Raw genomic sequence first — 13,389 nt, forward strand, 5'->3', positions numbered from 1 at the left:
ACGGAAAAATTCAAATAAATTTCAAAACATTAGGTCCAAAAGTCCTCGAATGACAATTGAGTAAGTGACTTAAGCGCCTTTATGACACAACGATCAAGATAACATTAATTACAGTCACTTTCACCTCCAATACACAGGGAACAGTAATAAATTTGTGAATGCTTGCCAAAAAATGTTATCATACAATCAATAAAAACAACATACACAAAAGAATTAATCCACAAAGATAATAACAGATAATGCGTTAGGTTTGTCCATATCCATAAAATTTTCAAATCATTTTCGCAACACTTGACGTCCCCCAGTGACTGAAAAAATTTTCTCTACTATTTTTATCGACGAATTATTAAATTCTAAATAATACAAAGGAACAAGAAGGTTTACATAAAATTTGCTTGCTTTAAAGGACGTTAAGGAATGTAAGTAACAGAATTAACTATTTAGTGACAAGAAAAGTGACGAAATGAACGAAAAATCAGCAAATCCAGTGAATCATCAAAAATATATTTCTTTTTCTTTTAATTTACGTTTTCTGTTTATGTAGAACATGAAAGTTTCATTGTTATTTATACTAAAGAGTTATCAGTAATGTACTGAATAGCTTGGTGCTACTTATAATGTTCCTTATTGTGTCTAGTAAAATTATCAAAAAATATTACTTAAATGTTTGCTGAACCATGAACAAGGTTTTAAGTAATTCCACATATTTATCGAGTAGTAAAGTGAAAATTTTCCTTAGTGCATGACTAAAGTTTATAAAGTCTGACCATGAATGAGAATTTAACGAGAATATCCCGTATAATTAAGTCTAAAATCGATGATACAATCGATAAGAGTGAGTGAAAAAAATGCGAAATCCAACAGCTGATAAAACTAAATAAACAATTCGTCTCATTTTGGCTATTATGGATGGAATTAAATAGATAACAAACTCTTTTCTATCTTTCTAGTATCCATAATGTCTGCACCGTATTCATATTCCTATATATTTAAGTAAGTATTAAATAATTACATTTCTGATTGAACTCTGTAGCTGTTAATTAAGAATTTGTATTAGTCATGATGATACAATTTGTTTCTCTGGAACTTTGGAATGACTCAACATCCAGAAACCAAACATTCCAAAATTGCCACAAACGGTTTTCAAAAATTCAAATTTTATGCAATTGTTCAAAAAATTTAAATTTTTCATGGCCGTTATTTTCAATTTTTCATTATTCTGCAACTCTAATCCGATGCATTAACTCCAATATGATTAATATTAAAACAATTTTCCCTGACGGAAAGTTTTCCATTCAACGGAATGTTATGTGCACATTTAATCAATAAAATCTAGAATGCAATTATGTCATTTAAAGCATACTTTATCGTTTAGGTATATCATAATTGGAGACATGGGGGTTGGAAAGAGCTGTCTATTACATCAATTCACTGAAAAGAAGTTTATGGCATCATGTCCGGTATGTAGAAAAATCATTTAATATCCATTGTCAAGGTTTCATATCTAATACAAGATTTACTAATTTTAAAATAGCATACAATTGGCGTGGAGTTTGGAACGAGAATAATTGAGGTCGATAAGCAAAAGATCAAATTACAGATTTGGGACAGTAAGTGAAATGTAATTTAATGTTTAATTAATTAAAGTCACGTAATTTCATTCATATGTTTAGCCGCTGGCCAAGAGAGATTTCGTGCTGTAACACGTTCTTATTATCGAGGAGCTGCTGGTTGTCTTATGGTATGTAATTTGATGCTTTGTTGCTAGATCTAGCACAGAACTAATATCCATTATTGTCATTGTAGGTTTATGATATTACGAGGCGTTCCACATATAATCACTTAAGCTCGTGGCTGACCGATACAAAAAATCTAACAAATCCATCGACTGTGATATTCTTAATTGGTAACAAGTCAGATTTAGAATCAACACGTGAAGTGACGTATGAAGAGGCAAAGAAATTTGCCGACGAGAATGGATTAATGTTTGCTGAAACAAGTGCAATGACGGGACAGAATGTTGAGGAAGCATTTTTGGAAACAGCCCGTAAAATTTATCAAAGCGTCCAAGACGGCAGACTAGATCTGAACAGTGCGGAAAGTGGTGTACAACAAAAGCAGCCACAGCGGCAAGGCAGAACGTCATTAACCGATGATACTCAAACAAATAAGGACAATTGTTCCTGCTAATTCTAAAATCAACAACAAATTTATGTTTTTTTTCCACTTATTACCAATATAATCCAATAATGAGCTTGTTCATTAATATCTGAAAACTCTTTGAAACTCTTGACTCCTTGAAATTTCATGACCATACCAAAAAAAAAGTCTTTTCCTGTTAATTAGTTATGGAGAATTACATAAAAAAAATAATAATATAACGATAATGATATTTTGTTGTTACTATGCAATGTGTGATGATTCAGTATTCCATTTTCATGTCGCTACTCTCAAATTTGTATACTTACTTGAAATGATAACAAAAAAATAATAATCCATAAGAAAGGACGCACGAATGATAGTTTTCAGTGAGATATTGATACAATGCCTGAACGAATTTATTGTGTCGGATCATGTTCCGGATATTTTGAGGAACTAATCTGATTAGATTTTCCATTCTACAAAAGCTATTTGTCACGTTCAGGATAGATTTACATGCTGGATGTTTGAATAATCTGAAGATTGGTTTTAAATTCGATGGATTAAAATTAAATCCGATGGATTAATTTAAATATCCTAATTTATATCAATCAAATTAATGTAGAAGTGTTAAGCTCGTAACGATATTGAGTAATGTAGCTAATTAGCATAGATAAATTTATTTTCCATTCCTTAATTTCTTTTTCACATTTAATTCTATATTATTTGCGGATCTGCAGAACAAAACACATTGAAACATAGAGAAACTGTTTGAAGCCAATATAAATATGATTTATGTATGAATTATTAAGTAAGCTGCATTTTTATTAAGAATCAATTGTTTTAGTATCATGACAATGAACAAATTAATTATATTTTTTGTTAAAATCTAATTTTTCTTATGTGTATATAAAAATGGATAACTAAATATACCCCAAAAATGGACATGAAAATTGTTCGACGACGATCACTGTCTAGGGATGATTTAAATTTAAAAAAATATATTCCAAAATGTTTCCTTAAAGAAGAAAATTTTATGTATAACAAAACATGTAGAAAATTGATTATAATAATCGAATGAAGTATAAATAAAGGTTTACCAGACGAATTTAAAGGACTTTTTAATTTTGAAAATTTTAACCGACATTTCGATTTTGAATTTTATAGGAAGTTTTTCTCGTAACCTCAAAATTGAAAATTGTAAATAATTGAATTTTCCTTGGTTTTTTGTGTTTCCCATACGATTTAAGATTAGACAGTAAAAATAGTTAGAAAACAGTGCAAGGATGCAGAACATTATAGAGAACAGCTCAAACAACATCCAGATAGCACATAAAAGATCAAAAAAGAGAATTGTGAAAATCAAACAGGAATATCATTTTCCTAATAGTGTCCACATCCAGCAAGCTATCAACATATCATGTCCGCATTAAGCACTACCTCCCTGAAAACTTTAAGACTAAAAGGTAAGAAAATCATCATTTTTATATTGCTTTATTACTAATTTTTTTAGAGATTAATCATATAATTTTGATATAGTTCATAATAATTAATCAAAAAGCCGATAATTACATGAAAATTTTAGTCGCTCGAAAAATTCCATTAATATTGTTGCAGGTAGTTTCAGTATGTTGCCTTTAAATATCAGAATTTGTATTGTTTGATTTGTAACGGACTTTTTGAAATTCCAAACATTTGTGAGGTTTTCAAAAAACATTTGAACGGTTTTAAAATATTTTGAAAATAAATTGTTTCAAAATTCAAATTTTTTAAAACCGTTAAAAATTCCGAATGAAAACAATACAAATTCAGACATTTAAATTCTAAAAGTTCGTTAAACGCGTTTTAAATTTAGGAATTTTAATTATCAGCAATTTGTATTTTTTTGTTTTTTATTATCATAATAAATAGAATGTTTTTTTAATTGATTAAAATAATGTTATCACATGGTGTATGAACAGAAATTTACGACTTTTTTCTTACATTTTACATAAAATACTTTGTTAAAAATAATTGGAAATGCACGAAATTAATATGAATATCATCAATAATTCTGTAGAAGATAGCAATAATAGTGGAAAAACAAATCATCATTTAATGTTCCTTATCTAACACAATAATATTGTATGTCTACCATAAGTACACGTTTAAATTAATCTCTCTGCATGCCATGCCTCAATATATATTAATTTCATTTGCTAGTGTTATTTGAATTTCTTATTTTCTCATTGTAATGACGCAAATAATCCTGATATAAGCGACGTGCCTGAATTAATACTTTATTGACGTTATGTTTACGAACCATTTTATCGAAATGCATTGCCATTTCATTATAGTCTAAATTATTTTGCATGATAAAGTCTCGATGTTGTAATAATATAGTTAGGCATAAGAACATTAAGAATGGATTGCCACCACCAAATTCCATTGGACTTGGCAATTCCATACATCTTGTATTGGTATTTGAGTTTGTTGTTGCTGCGATAATCGTTTGTGAATCATTTGGCGTTAAAGTTGCGTCAGATTTTGAGTCATTTGAGGTTGATTGGACAATTTCAGAAGCTTCTTCGCATGAATTGACCATGTCATTTCCTGACGATTGTGTTTTTGAAGCATTAAGTTGTTGAATCTGCTCAAAAAATGGATTTGTTGAATTTAACTTATAATTCCAATTTTCATCACTATCTTCTGAGTCACTGTCCTGGATAATTGTGGAACTTCTTTTCGACCTCTGTCCGTCACAATTCTTTCTTACTAATCTAATTGGAGTCACTGACTTTTTACCATGATCCATTTCTATAATTTCACCATCATACTCGAGGTCTGTCTGTTCGTCTGGAGTCACTTGTGTTGGTGATATTTGTAAATTTGATGATGATAAGTAGTCAGATGAAGCATGTAAAGGATTCTGCCATATAAATACATCATTATTTGTGCTACTTGCAACACTAAAACGATTAAATGCAATTTCATCATTATCACGACGTGATTTGCGCATCTTGACATTCACAAATTCCTGTCCTGTATCACATACTTCAATTGCATCGACGTCTACTTGAATGTGTGGATTTTTACCAGGAACTTGTTGTGTTTCATTCACAAATTCTTTAATTTCATCTTCGGGACTAAGTGGCGAGTCTTGATTAAAACTTTGAAAACTCTGTCCAAAAACTTGTCGATTGAGATTTTCTAATTCTAATTTCAATCCTCTGGTTGCTGAGGTTGTTATTGGATAATAATCCTGAAAGTCATCAGGACTTGCCTCAGATTTTAATAATTTATTTTCATTAGATCTATCTACTGTTAACTGCTGATCGGATTTATTATCTGGCTGTTCTTGACTGTTGCTTCGTTTGGCAAGACTAAGAAATTCACTAAAGTTTTTCACAAGTTTTACATCTTGTGGGGGAATGTCTGCTGGATCCATGTCCTTTTCAAGCTTTTCAATTGAGTTTATAATTCCAATTTTACTTGCGACGAGCTTTTCTCTGAGTTCCTTTAGTGTTTCTGTTATTGAATTACCTGTTGATTATAAAAATAACGGTCAAAATATATTTGAATTTTCAAAATCCGTTAAATATTTGAATTTTCAAAATCGGTTAAAAATTTGAAATTTCAAAAACCGTTAAAAATTTGAAATTTCAAAGTTCGTTACTCACCTCTAATGATTGTCTTTACAGGAGACGAATTCTCAGAACCAGGCGGTAATTCAGCATCTGTACTATCCGAATAGAGAAATGGATTCTTCTCAGATTTCTCTGAAATGTCATCAATTGGTGATTCAGTCTTTTCCTCCGTTCCTCCTATATTGATCTCGGTAGATTCTGTTGGTTGAAGATTTTCTGGTTCTTGTCGCATCATTTGTAATTTACTCTCATCTAAGCTCTGATGTGCCTTAAAGTTCTTTTGACCACTTTCACTTTTTGTCTCATCTAAGCTTTGATTCATTCGTTTTGTTACATTTAATTTAGCATTGGATATTGACATAGCTGAATTTTGTCGTCTTAATGCACAAACTTTTGTGTATGGACTTTCGTTGATTAACATTGGTGGACTATTGACATTTGGAACTTCCGGTATCGCTACAAATTCCTTCTCAAATAATTGCAATTCCTTTTCTGGTGGATTTGATGGAAGTGATGACCATAACACTTCCAACATCCTTAATGAATCCTCAAATGCAAATTCACGTTTCATTTCAAGCAATAACCAGCGGTAGCAGAATAATAAATCGTCAGCTTGATGCTTTTTTAAATAGTTAAAAAATTCATAATCGTAATATTGTAAAGCATCACTTAAATGACTAAATTTCTTTGTCATAGCAATTCCATCAATCATAAAATTGCACTTCAATCGCTTCATTAATGCACAAAAGCATATATATGCCTGTCCTTCATCACACATTGTTACTAGAATTGGACTGCAGAGATCAGACATTCCTAAAAAGAATTTTTTATTTATTATACATTTGGGGATTGGATGTTTTAGTCATGGACAGAGTTGTTGATGGACTTAAAAATCATATCAATCTCATCGGATTTAAAATTAAATCCAGCAGGATTAAAAATAAATCCGATGGTTAAAAACCATTTTAGTCCATCACCAACTCTGCAGACCAGCATCATTGCGTAAAATGTATCAAATTACCTTGACAGTACGAAACAGAAGGATGATTTAAAGCATATGTAGTTAATACATTAAATAAAGCACCAATATTTTGGTTATCATCATTTCCAGCATAAAACGGATGATGTCGATCAGTTCGCAGAACATCTTTTCGTACCATACTAGTAACGTAAGCTAATTCACCACTTATTGAGTTTCCTTGCTCCATAACTGCCGTTCTCCATACTTCCCGCATATTATAATATTCTGCTGACTTTCTTTTCATATAATCCATTCGTTCCTTTCCTGTTAAACTTCCAGGATATACATTAAGAATATGCTTCCATACAACCCGTCTTAAACTAGCCTCAATTCCGCCTGAATAAATTACTTTCCTCAATTCCGTTTGGTGAATAATTTGACCAACAGAATCGCAATAATACCGAAACTCGTTGTCTGATAATGGAGGTCTTTGAATTTGATTAACTATTGAGGGATCGTCAACGAAATTAAATGCACGAGATACGAGACTAGTGAATGTCTTTTCCATATGATTAATAATTAGTCCTGGAAGTTTATTCTGAACATATTTCTGACCAGCTCCAATTGACTGTTGGATGTTAGTGGCAATAATTGATGCAGCTGAATTTGAACCATCCCAATCTTGTTGAACGCTAAAGCACTTGACATCAATTTGAAGATTTAACGTGGGTTCTGTATTGTTGGCAATAGCTGAGTTATGTGCTCTAAATAAAGATACAATAGATTTTGAACAAAGGAAATTGGTACAAAAGTAATAAATAATTACCTTAAAAAAGCTGCATCTAAATCCCAATCCGAGAAAATGATTAGCTGTTCTTCACTCTTTGTATTTGGGTTGATTGTTGTATAGGATATGCCAAAATCATTATTGATCTCAAAGGCTTTCGCAAGAATTGAATAAAGAACTTCCAAATTTGTTATATTTGGATCTACACTAAACTTTCGGAACTGCTCTGTCTGGCCTTTTTCATTTTTCTGAAAGTAGATATAATTGAGTATTAACATGATTTATGCTTAAAATTCAGAAATATTTTATGAATCGACAGAAAAAAATTTTAATTTACAAATTTTCACTTATTCTTGGCTATTTTACCTTGACTTTCACACGCACAGCTTGTGCTTTTGATCCGTACATGATGACAGTTGATGCAAGAGTCTATTCTAATCAGCGAAATTTAATAAAATACATAATCCTAGTGATTTCTTGTGATTTTTTCAATTTTTCTACAAATCGCCCAGTCAAAATATTTTCCACTTTTCACTTCCACTGCTTTAAATCTTGATTATTGAATTTCACTAAAATATTTGACTCATTAGACCTTGCAAACTTTTCACTAATGTCCATAAAATATTTAATTAATTGTGAAATTTCAAAATCTTTTTTGCAACTTTTTAATGTCTTTTGTTTCTTATTGGGCAAGTAAAAATTGCGTATGTATTGGTTTTGTTTATGATTAAGTTCTGTCCAGAAAGTGACTTTATAGTAATATTTTCATAGCAATTTTAGTGAATGAGACTTAATTTGTGTAATTGGTAACTAAATCAAATAAATATACTGAATGACAAATGGTTTTTAAGTCAGAAAATTAATTTTAATAATTGTCGACATTTTCTGTCGATGTATTTGTCGACTGCTTAGTTTGAATTTTAAAATTCCGTTAACTCTTCGAATAATTTTAAATGATGTTTTTGAATTACTTGCAGTAATTTTAAAAATGATACATCGCATTTGTCTTCTATTTCATGTTAAAGTTTCGTTAACGTACTTAATAGTTTTATAATTAGTTAAATTTTGGAAATAAAACGGAAGATCAAAATTCGAATTGAAATTCAAATTTTGAACTTGAATTGATTTCAATCAAAGTTGGCGGTAAATTGTTTAAAAGAAGTCGAAATTCTAAGATTTAAATAGTAAATAATTAAGATAAACACAAGACAACAAAGGAACTAAAAGTAGTGCTGAACATAAGTGATATTACGAGTCAAAAAAGTGATATTATGATTTTATTAATATTTTAAGTATTCGATAAAGTATAGCTCCAATTTTAAAAATGACAGTGAATAAACCAAAAATTTAGTGTATTTAATAGAAATAGTCTTACAATTCTAAAGAATAGTTACTGAACATTATCAGTTTTGAATTATCGGAGATTTATGCTACAAAATATTGTCAAAAACATTCCATTATTGCTTCAAAAACATCAATAAACATTGAAAAATCTCCAAAACATTGCACAATAAACATTAGTCAATTTTTTCATATGTAGCATTTTAATGTTATAAAAGCATTCGAAGAGTACAGATGTTCTGTATTTTCCACGATTTTTATTAATAATATTATAAAAATTATTGTTTAAAAACTCATAAAATTGGTTGGAAATCCTCAAGATTACTGTGCGTGTGTATAAAAAATCATTAGATAGATTAAAAGTGTGAAAATAATTGAAAAAATACGAGAAATTTTCTCAACTTTAGCAACAAGAATATAAATAAAAAATATTTTTTTTTTTTATAAAAATGAAAAAAACTCTAAAACTATAATTAATTTTATAAATCTCATCAGTTTGTGCTCTCTAAAATATCTGTGTTTGTGTCGTTGTGAATAAGAAAAACTCAAGATTTCTGTGAAAAATCATAAAGAAAAGTTGGAAAAAAGAGTGAAAAATTCCTGTGTATCTTACAAGATCTGAAAAATCAATATTATTTTTTTTGGGTGTATTGGATCTTTTTTCAGTACGTTTATTTGGTCAGAAAACGTCAAGTGAACAAGAAGAAATTGTGCAATTTGAGGAATAAACAAACAAATAAATTTAAAAAAATAAATAAACATCGGAATCTACTATTATTAATATTTCAATAATGGATTTACTACTATAGTTCAAGATTACAAAGTCTTGCTCCACATACTCAACATAAAATCATAATTGGTAAGTGAAATTTAATTTTATAAAAAAATTTAATTTAAAATAATTTTTGAAAATGAAAGTTGTAAGAAATTGAAATATTATGCTAGGGGTTGTACTGCTGGCGCTTGAAATTGAATATTAAGAATCGTACATATGAGCCAGCATTAAATGTTTACTTGCCCTCTATTCACGAGTCTTCCTTCTCAATTTTGGGTCAAGTTTTTCGTACAAAAGAAATTTTTTTATGTTTTTAAATGTTTTTAATGCTTTGTTTTATTAAATACAAGCATGGCTATTGTGAAACAAGAAAGAAAGTCAACAGACAGTCAGTCAGTTAGCAAGAAAAGGAGTGTAGATATATATAAAATGACTGAGCATTCTCGAATTGACAGCATTATAAAGTTGTTTTATAATTTCTCTCTTCAATCTTCACTTTACAAATCAGCATGATTTGTGTTGCCGCATATGAAAAGAAAGGTGAAATAAAAGCATATATATAAAATAATAGAGGAATATAGAGTCGTTCCGATCATTCAAAGAGTTGAATGTCATTTGTATATATTTTAGTTTTTTTTTTTTCATTCTATATGTTACATTGTTACCCATACGTTGGTATTTTTTTTGTCAATCACAAAAAATCAGCTTGAATACACACAAACAGATACGATTTATTTAAAATGCGGGAACATGATACTCTACTACATCATATTTGATATGTTCAAATTTTTATTTTAATGCCATGTTAAAAGTTGACGATAAAAAAATGTTTGATAATCAAACAGTTCTTTTTTGGGTATAGTGTGTTGATTTGATGGCATCTGATGGGAACTAACTTTGCTTGATGTTTTGCTATTTGCGTAGTTTACAGAGCGTTGATCTATTTGTGACACATATGTGATTCATTTAAACCAAAATTGATGTTTAGACTGTGGCGATGACTATATTGGATGTTGTCTGAGTCTAATTATCCAGATATTCATAGACTATGATGCATGATGCAGTCTGGGCTTGTGAGGGTTTTGGATTAAGATGACATAGTCGTGAGTCGAATGATGAGCTGATGCTCCTGAGTTGCACAATGTCACGAACTCAGACGTCACAGTGTCGTCAGTACAACTTAATGTCTTATCGTTAGCACGGCGACATAGCGGTGCCAAACTTATCGTGCTCTTTGGTCCTGTCTCTATCTGAATGACATCTGTGTCACAGAATATCTTGAACCAGATAATATTTCTTAATCCATGTCCAGTTGACACAGGTATTTACTCTGTATTATCTGATTAAGTTATGATTCAAGTTGGATTAGCCATCTAACTTAGCAACTAGAGCTCGAAGTTGCTAGACGACTCGGATTTTGTATGGAAAAATCGACTCATGTCGACTCAACTTCCAGCTCAGCTAGCAACACCAGAAGCGATAGTAAATAATCGTCATCAACAACAGCACCACATAATATAACCTACCTAGTTAGTTGCCGGGAGATTGTCTTCTACTTCAGCATTTAAATTTTTAAAAATAAATCAATACAATTTCGTCGTTTCCCATTTTCTATGCTCTAATATGCTTTAACTCATTATATTATTAAATGTCTCATACTTAAAAAAAAATTTCGATGCCTTTTTTGGAATCTCTTGTCTATTTGGAAGTTATATTATTTTAGGTGCACGTTTATTTGTCTCCATATAAAATAAAATTTTTTAATTCTATTTTTGAGTATGCACCATGTCTCCAAAAAAAGAAGTCTAAATGTGCTGTGCGTGTCGATTCTTTTAACACTCAAATAACTTTATTATTAACCCATTTCCGGTTTTTTTAACGAAATTAAAGTCGAGTTCTATGAGTCTAAGTATGTAAATTGCTCATATGGCATTGCGCCTTCCAAAAAAATAATGCGTTCAATTTCTTGACACAAAAAATTCAATTTATTAAGGAACGGAATAACAAAGTAGACTTAACAAAAATTTAATTGGGGGTTAGCACGTTCGTGTGAACCCTTCGCAACACTTTTATAGTATTTTTTTGTGTAGACCCACAACATTAAAACAATTAAAGCACATAATATAGGAGAAGTTAAGAGGCATGCTAGTATTTTTGTGTGAAATATAGTTCGACAGACTGCCAAGACCGAGGAAATTTTATCGATACATCAAATTAAGGTTGTGGGTGAACATTTTTCTCATGGTAACCTTTTGGTAATAAACAGAAAAATATTGTCATATCATGGTGAGTGACAGGGTTGGAAGTTTGGGTAGATTGGGATTTTTGGGTAGATTGGGATTTTTGAGTAGATAGGGTTTTTGAGTAAGGGATTTGGAAAAAGGATAGTTGGAATTTGCGGACGCTTTTAGAACCGGAAGCGTTATCAGCATTAATATTTGAGCTTCAACACTACATTTAAGAGAAAGATAACAGAAAATGTAGAATTTTCACGAATCATTTATTATTTGTCATGCAGAAGATTCAGAAGATCAAATGACAAGTTTAACAAAACCAACTCGACTCCTCTTTTATTGAATAATAAGCTAATATCATATGATACAGAAAATAAGGCTATAAAGTGGGTGTTTATAGACGCTGGTTAATCATTCAAGACGAATTTGGTAAATTACCATCAGTAATGTGCTATAAAGCTTGAATCAGTCATAAAACACTCTAATCCAGATTAATTGTAGTGACTCTTCTCCTATTCTAACTAATACCAGAGCTCGAAGTCGATTTGAATTTTGTATTGGGTCGAGTCAAACGTCAAGTGACAGAACTAGCAACAGTGTTAGCTAGAAGATATTTGTTGAAGTCTAAGTTCCACATGGAGTAATGGTTACAGTAGAAGTATCTAGCTCAGTGGTAGACAAACTTTAATTTTTCGTGGAATATTTTGTTGGTAAACATCGACTGAAACTACACTCGACATACGGTTTATACGATATTCAATAAAATTTGGTGGTACACTAACGTACCGCGGCACACAGATTGCTCACCACTGATCTTGCCATATAAAAACCTGACTGTTAATTATTTTCAAAAAATTTTATCTGGAATCTACTTTGTATTATGCAGAATCTGAAGTCGACTAGCATTTTGTATGCACTCGAGTCGACTTTTCCATACAAAATTCGAATCAAACTCTGATATTATGAGCTATATGAGTGTAGCCACACCATATGGATGTTTGATTAATTTAACTGAATATTTTCTCATGTAAAGAGAACAAAATATTTACTGATAATCGAAAAATGAGGGAAACAAATCTAAAAAAATAATAATTTAATCACCGTTTTGTGCACCTGTTGTGCTTATTCATAATGAATCTAAATTTTAGTACAAAAAAATAAAAAAATTATTATAGTAAACTTCATATGCGTATAGGTTATTGAACTCTTTATGTGTCAAACGATGCGAAATAATAGCTTATTGTATGTACGTTAGTTGCTTTCATTAATAGTTCCTTATAATGATCATTTCCCGCAATTTTAGCTCACAAAATAAAAAGATATACATAGATGAGGGGGATATAATAAAAGTAATGTAATGTGAACATAATTGCGACTCTATGTGACTATTATTATTTTTTTATTTCGGTATTACTGATTGCAACTTAATGATAGAAGTGAGAACAAAACATTTATGTATGAGTATTTTTATCTCTCAATGATTAAATTAATTTATGCAATTTTCAAAGTATTTTTATGTGTTTCTG

At 30.3% G+C, this 13,389-nt stretch overlaps 3 protein-coding genes across 4 annotated transcripts in view; 2 read left to right on the forward strand and 1 right to left on the reverse strand.

Moving 5' to 3' along the window:
• Nucleotides 1–170: 170 nt before the first annotated feature.
• Nucleotides 171–3,247, forward strand: Rab14 (RAS oncogene family member Rab14). Its single transcript, XM_070649461.1, has 6 exons — nucleotides 171–419; nucleotides 951–993; nucleotides 1,376–1,460; nucleotides 1,535–1,610; nucleotides 1,674–1,741; nucleotides 1,807–3,247. Exons 2-6 carry the CDS (start codon nucleotides 959–961, stop codon nucleotides 2,188–2,190), a joined length of 648 nt encoding a protein of 215 aa, XP_070505562.1. The 5' UTR covers nucleotides 171–419; nucleotides 951–958; the 3' UTR covers nucleotides 2,191–3,247.
• A 758-nt stretch (nucleotides 3,248–4,005) lies between these two features.
• LOC139097556 (uncharacterized) lies at nucleotides 4,006–8,149 on the reverse strand. Its single transcript, XM_070649435.1, has 5 exons — nucleotides 7,880–8,149; nucleotides 7,553–7,761; nucleotides 6,787–7,490; nucleotides 5,799–6,578; nucleotides 4,006–5,661 (listed from the first exon to the last, which is right to left on the reverse strand). Exons 1-5 carry the CDS (start codon nucleotides 7,919–7,921, stop codon nucleotides 4,331–4,333), a joined length of 3,066 nt encoding a protein of 1,021 aa, XP_070505536.1. The 5' UTR covers nucleotides 7,922–8,149; the 3' UTR covers nucleotides 4,006–4,330.
• Nucleotides 8,150–9,097: 948 nt separating this feature from the next.
• The window catches only part of CdGAPr (GTPase-activating protein CdGAPr), a 50,201-nt gene continuing 45,909 nt past the window's right edge, over nucleotides 9,098–13,389 (forward strand). For both annotated transcript variants that reach the window (XM_070649381.1, XM_070649383.1), the window contains exon 1: nucleotides 9,098–9,713. The gene's annotated coding sequence lies outside the window, so the exon portion shown is untranslated. The remainder of the gene's footprint in view (nucleotides 9,714–13,389) is intronic.

This window comes from Chironomus tepperi, unplaced genomic scaffold, assembly GCF_022539635.2.
Source record: "Chironomus tepperi strain 1889 unplaced genomic scaffold, CSIRO-AGI_Ctep_v1 contig_424, whole genome shotgun sequence".
In the NCBI taxonomy this organism is placed as follows: domain Eukaryota; kingdom Metazoa; phylum Arthropoda; class Insecta; order Diptera; family Chironomidae; genus Chironomus; species Chironomus tepperi.

Coding starts and splice junctions, on each gene's coding strand:
- Rab14 (XM_070649461.1), top strand. CDS start 959: ATGTCTGCACCGTATTCATATTCCTATATATTTAA. Junction 994..1,375: donor TCATATTCCTATATATTTAA/GTAAGTATTAAA, acceptor TTTATCGTTTAG/GTATATCATAATTGGAGACA. Junction 1,461..1,534: donor AGTTTATGGCATCATGTCCG/GTATGTAGAAAA, acceptor ATTTTAAAATAG/CATACAATTGGCGTGGAGTT.
- LOC139097556 (XM_070649435.1), bottom strand. CDS start 7,921: ATGTACGGATCAAAAGCACAAGCTGTGCGTGTGAAAGTCAAG. Junction 7,762..7,879: donor CTGTGCGTGTGAAAGTCAAG/GTAAAATAGCCA, acceptor ATCTACTTTCAG/AAAAATGAAAAAGGCCAGAC. Junction 6,579..6,786: donor TTCTGTTTCGTACTGTCAAG/GTAATTTGATAC, acceptor AATTCTTTTTAG/GAATGTCTGATCTCTGCAGT.